The following is a 3,997-nucleotide window of genomic DNA, read 5'->3' on the forward strand; positions in this document are numbered from 1 at the left end:
AAAAAACTGTTTATTTAATTTTCTTATATTAGTACAAAAAGGAAGAAATTCACTAGAGTTAAGTTTTTGTATTTCAAAGTATTTCAGATGAATCTTTCTTGTTGCTCAGAGAATCTTTTTAAAGGAAGTGAAACCAAGAACTAATGAAGCATTAAATCAGCTCTCACACAGGAAATGTGTCTGGGTGTGTGTTGTTGGACTGACATCTGTCTCCTCACTGTCCTCTAAAGTGACTGCTGTCTCCTACAGTTTTTGCCCCCCCCACCCTGACAGTGCTGCCTCCCTCCAGCCAGGAGCTGCAGCAGGGTAAGGCCACGCTCACGTGTCTGGCCAACAAGGGCTTCCCCTCAGACTGGACTCTGTCCTGGAAGGTGGGCGGTATCAGCAGCAGCAGCAGCTGGGAGGAGAGCAGGAGCCGTGGGCTGATGGAGAAGGACGGCCACTACAGCTGGAGCAGCACGCTGAGGCTCCCTGCTGACCAGTGGATGAAGGTGACCACTGTGACCTGTGAGGCCACCCAGGGCTCCCACACTCCACTCACAGAGACACTGTGGACAAACCAGTGTTCTCAGTCCTGATCTGACTCTCTGAGACTCTGCTCCTGGTTTTACTCTCTTCTCTGCATTTCTGTCTTTTAACAAGAATTAGAAAAAGAAAACTTCTAAAAAGGATTCATTTCTGCTGGTTATGATGCTCAGTCTTTCAGTGTCTAAGAAAAAGAAATAAAGATTTTTGTGATTCATTCTAAATTGTTTTGTCATGTATTATATGATGTCATCAGCATACAGGTTGATTCAGTGATAAAGTGTTGAAGTTGAAGAGAATGAATGAAAAGAAACTAAATGTTTATATTTAAATCAACATGGTTTGAAGGAGTTTTCACTTAAATACTGATTTTAATCATTAAAAATAATAAAGATCAACAAAGTTTAGAAGTTGAAGATTGGTTTTCAACTACATTCAATGTTGTAAAATAACTTTGGAGTTCTTTTGGTAATTCAAATATTTCATATTAATGTTTGAATGAGATCATTTGTTCAAAACTTTGGTTTTACTCTCTAATTAAAACTAAACAGAAGTTTGTTCATGAACTGATACAATTCTAGTTTGATGGAAAATTGACTTTAATCCCATTTAAGTGATATAAAACTCACTGTGTTGGCATTTGGATTTCTACACAACTATTTTCTAAAGATTGAAATGGAAAATGTGAGGTCTGTCTGTCTCCCTTCCCTCCTGTGTGTGGAGTTAATCAGTGTCATCACAGTCACCTGTGTCTCTGTCATCAGTCTCACTGGTGTCACCTGGTGGCCTGGGTATATATACCTCTGTCCCTCACTCAGTCCTTGTGGGTTCATTGTTCTCAGTGTGGTGTTCAGTGTCTGTTGTGGTCATACCCTGTTGATCTAGTTCAGTCCTAGTGTTCTTGCTGAGATCCTGTTGTTTCTCCCCTGTCCTGTATCCACTGAGTTTTTGTCTTAGTTTTGAATAAACTGATGACTGAGTTGAGTTTGAAACATAAAACTTGATTATTTTTATAGTTCATATTTGTTTTTGTTCATCACATTAACTTAAGAGAACTGTTTCATTGAACTTCATCAAATGACTGCAGTGTGTCTTCAGTAACAGTATCAGTCTGACTTCAGTTCCTGTTCAGTCTGACTGAGGGAGGTTTTTGTACGAGGCTTTTTCACTGTGTGAACACATATTGACTGTTGATGACGTGAAAACTCATACAGTAGTAAACTGCAGCATCTTCAGCCTGGACTCCACTGATGGTCAGAGAAAAGTCAGAGTTTGATCCACTGCCTGTAAAACGATCTGGAATTCCTGATGCTCGAGTGGAAGCATAGTAAATAAGGAGTTTAGGTTTTTCTCCATCTTTCTGTTGATACCAGGATAAAATGTGAGTACTGCCAGAGACATAAACATTCTGACTGGTTCTACATGTGATGGTGACAGATTGTCCTAGAGCAGATGTCACTGCTGCAGGCTGAGTCACTGTGACCTGACTGGACTCTGAGGACACAGAGACATAAAGCAGTGTCATGGTTTGGTCCACTTCATTTCAGAGGGACAGATGTTGACAGAGGACAGGAGACTTTACCTGTGAAGCAGCAGCAGCAGCAGAGCAGAGTTGAGATGAGGATGAAATTCAAAGTCATGTTGGTGATGAGGACGATTTCTGTGTCTCCTGTTGTCTGGAAGGACAGCTGTGGGTCGTCCACTCTTCAACTCTCAGGACTATAAAGTGTCCCAGAGCACTGGAGCATGGTGCTGCTGATGCAAAGTGTCTCTCTATGGAAATGTTCTGACTGACTGCAGCAGAGAACTGGATCATTCTGATGATCAATGGATCAACTTTATCACAGTATTGATCAGGATTGTGGTCACACTTTTACATCTAATATTTGTGAACTGTGACATCTGTAACATCTGGAGGATTTTTTCCCCTGTTTTTCTCCAACTAATGTTCTAATACTTTTTTCTCTAAATTCCAAATGAAGCCTTTATTTGTTGTTGTCAGCTGCTAAATGTTACAAACAGACTCCTTCTGGTGTCTCAGTGAGTTTGTGTGTTTGTGTGTTTCAGAGTCAGAGCTGTGTGTCTCTACACTGAGAGGTTTTTGTACGACGCCTCAAAGACTTTGTATCACTGTGGTACACTTTTGGTGGAGGAACCAGACTCGATGTTGGAGGTAAGTATTTTACTGAAATACTAAAATTAAACTGTACTACAGAGATCTGTTTACCATGTTTTTTGTACTTAATAATGTACTACAGTAGGATAAAGTATTGGTTTTTACTTTTTCATGTTTATATCAGGTATACTTAATTTTGCTATACTTTGTTTCATGCCTAAATTATATTCCTCAATTATTGTAAAATATTAAATTGTCTAATTGCACTAATGTAAATGATTTAAATTTTTGCCATGCATTGATCAATTTTGTAACTATTTTTAGTGTAAGTTTTTATTACTTAATTTTTACAGAATGTCGAATAATATTAGTGTGCCTAAAATGTATTTCAACAATATGAATACAGTTTAAAATTCTTTAATTAATTTTTTATATGAAACTCTTTTTAGATTAAAATCCAAATGTTTCATCCGTTCAATCTTTTAAAAAATCTATCTGAAAGTTTTTAATGAGATTTCAATTTTTTCTCCATTTTAATTTATGATCTTATATATTTTTAAAATTAACATTTTTATTAGTCATATTTATTTAAACTTAAAAAAACTGTTTATTTAATTTTCTTATATTAGTACAAAAAGGAAGAAATTCACTAGAGTTAAGTTTTTGTATTTCAAAGTATTTCAGATGAATCTTTCTTGTTGCTCAGAGAATCTTTTTAAAGGAAGTGAAACCAAGAACTAATGAAGCATTAAATCAGCTCTCACACAGGAAATGTGTCTGGGTGTGTGTTGTTGGACTGACATCTGTCTCCTCACTGTCCTCTAAAGTGACTGCTGTCTCCTACAGTTTTTGCCCCCCCCACCCTGACAGTGCTGCCTCCCTCCAGCCAGGAGCTGCAGCAGGGTAAGGCCACGCTCACGTGTCTGGCCAACAAGGGCTTCCCCTCAGACTGGACTCTGTCCTGGAAGGTGGGCGGTATCAGCAGCAGCAGCAGCGGGGAGGAGAGCAGGAGCCGTGGGCTGATGGAGAAGGACGGCCACTACAGCTGGAGCAGCACGCTGAGGCTCCCTGCTGACCAGTGGATGAAGGTGACCACTGGGACCTGTGAGGCCACCCAGGGCTCCCACACTCCACTCACAGAGACACTGTGGACAAACCAGTGTTCTCAGTCCTGATCTGACTCTCTGAGACTCTGCTCCTGGTTTTACTCTCTTCTCTGCATTTCTGTCTTTTAACAAGAATTAGAAAAAGAAAACTTCTAAAAAGGATTCATTTCTGCTGGTTATGATGCTCAGTCTTTCAGTGTCTAAGAAAAAGAAATAAAGATTTTTGTGATTCATTCTAAATTGATTTGTC

The 3,997-nt window shown here is 39.2% G+C and overlaps 2 protein-coding genes across 4 annotated transcripts in view; one reads left to right on the forward strand and one right to left on the reverse strand.

The window, feature by feature from the left end:
* The window catches only part of LOC103389597 (V-set pre-B cell surrogate light chain 3), a 26,519-nt gene extending 24,253 nt beyond the window's left edge, over positions 1-2,266 (reverse strand). The window contains exons 1-2 of the mRNA XM_008325059.3: positions 2,108-2,266; positions 1,698-2,019 (exon numbers count right to left, since the gene is read on the reverse strand). Of these exons, the coding sequence (XP_008323281.2) occupies positions 1,698-2,019; positions 2,108-2,165 (380 nt within the window). The 5' untranslated portion in view covers positions 2,166-2,266. The remainder of the gene's footprint in view (positions 1-1,697; positions 2,020-2,107) is intronic.
* The window catches only part of timmdc1 (translocase of inner mitochondrial membrane domain containing 1), a 21,747-nt gene extending 17,760 nt beyond the window's left edge, over positions 1-3,987 (forward strand). For 2 of the 3 annotated variants that reach the window (XM_025062183.1, XM_025062184.1), the window contains 2 exons: positions 2,593-2,698; positions 3,488-3,987. In XM_025062183.1, the coding sequence (XP_024917951.1) occupies positions 2,593-2,698; positions 3,488-3,508 (127 nt within the window). In that variant the 3' untranslated portion in view covers positions 3,509-3,987. Of the gene's footprint in view, positions 1-2,592; positions 2,699-3,468 lie in introns of all 3 variants that reach the window. The other variant, XM_025062185.1, reaches the window with a different exon arrangement.
* The last annotated feature ends 10 nt before the right edge of the window (positions 3,988-3,997 follow it).

Source organism: Cynoglossus semilaevis, chromosome 14 (assembly GCF_000523025.1).
Source record: "Cynoglossus semilaevis isolate Cse_v1.0 chromosome 14, Cse_v1.0, whole genome shotgun sequence".
NCBI lineage: Eukaryota > Metazoa > Chordata > Actinopteri > Pleuronectiformes > Cynoglossidae > Cynoglossus > Cynoglossus semilaevis.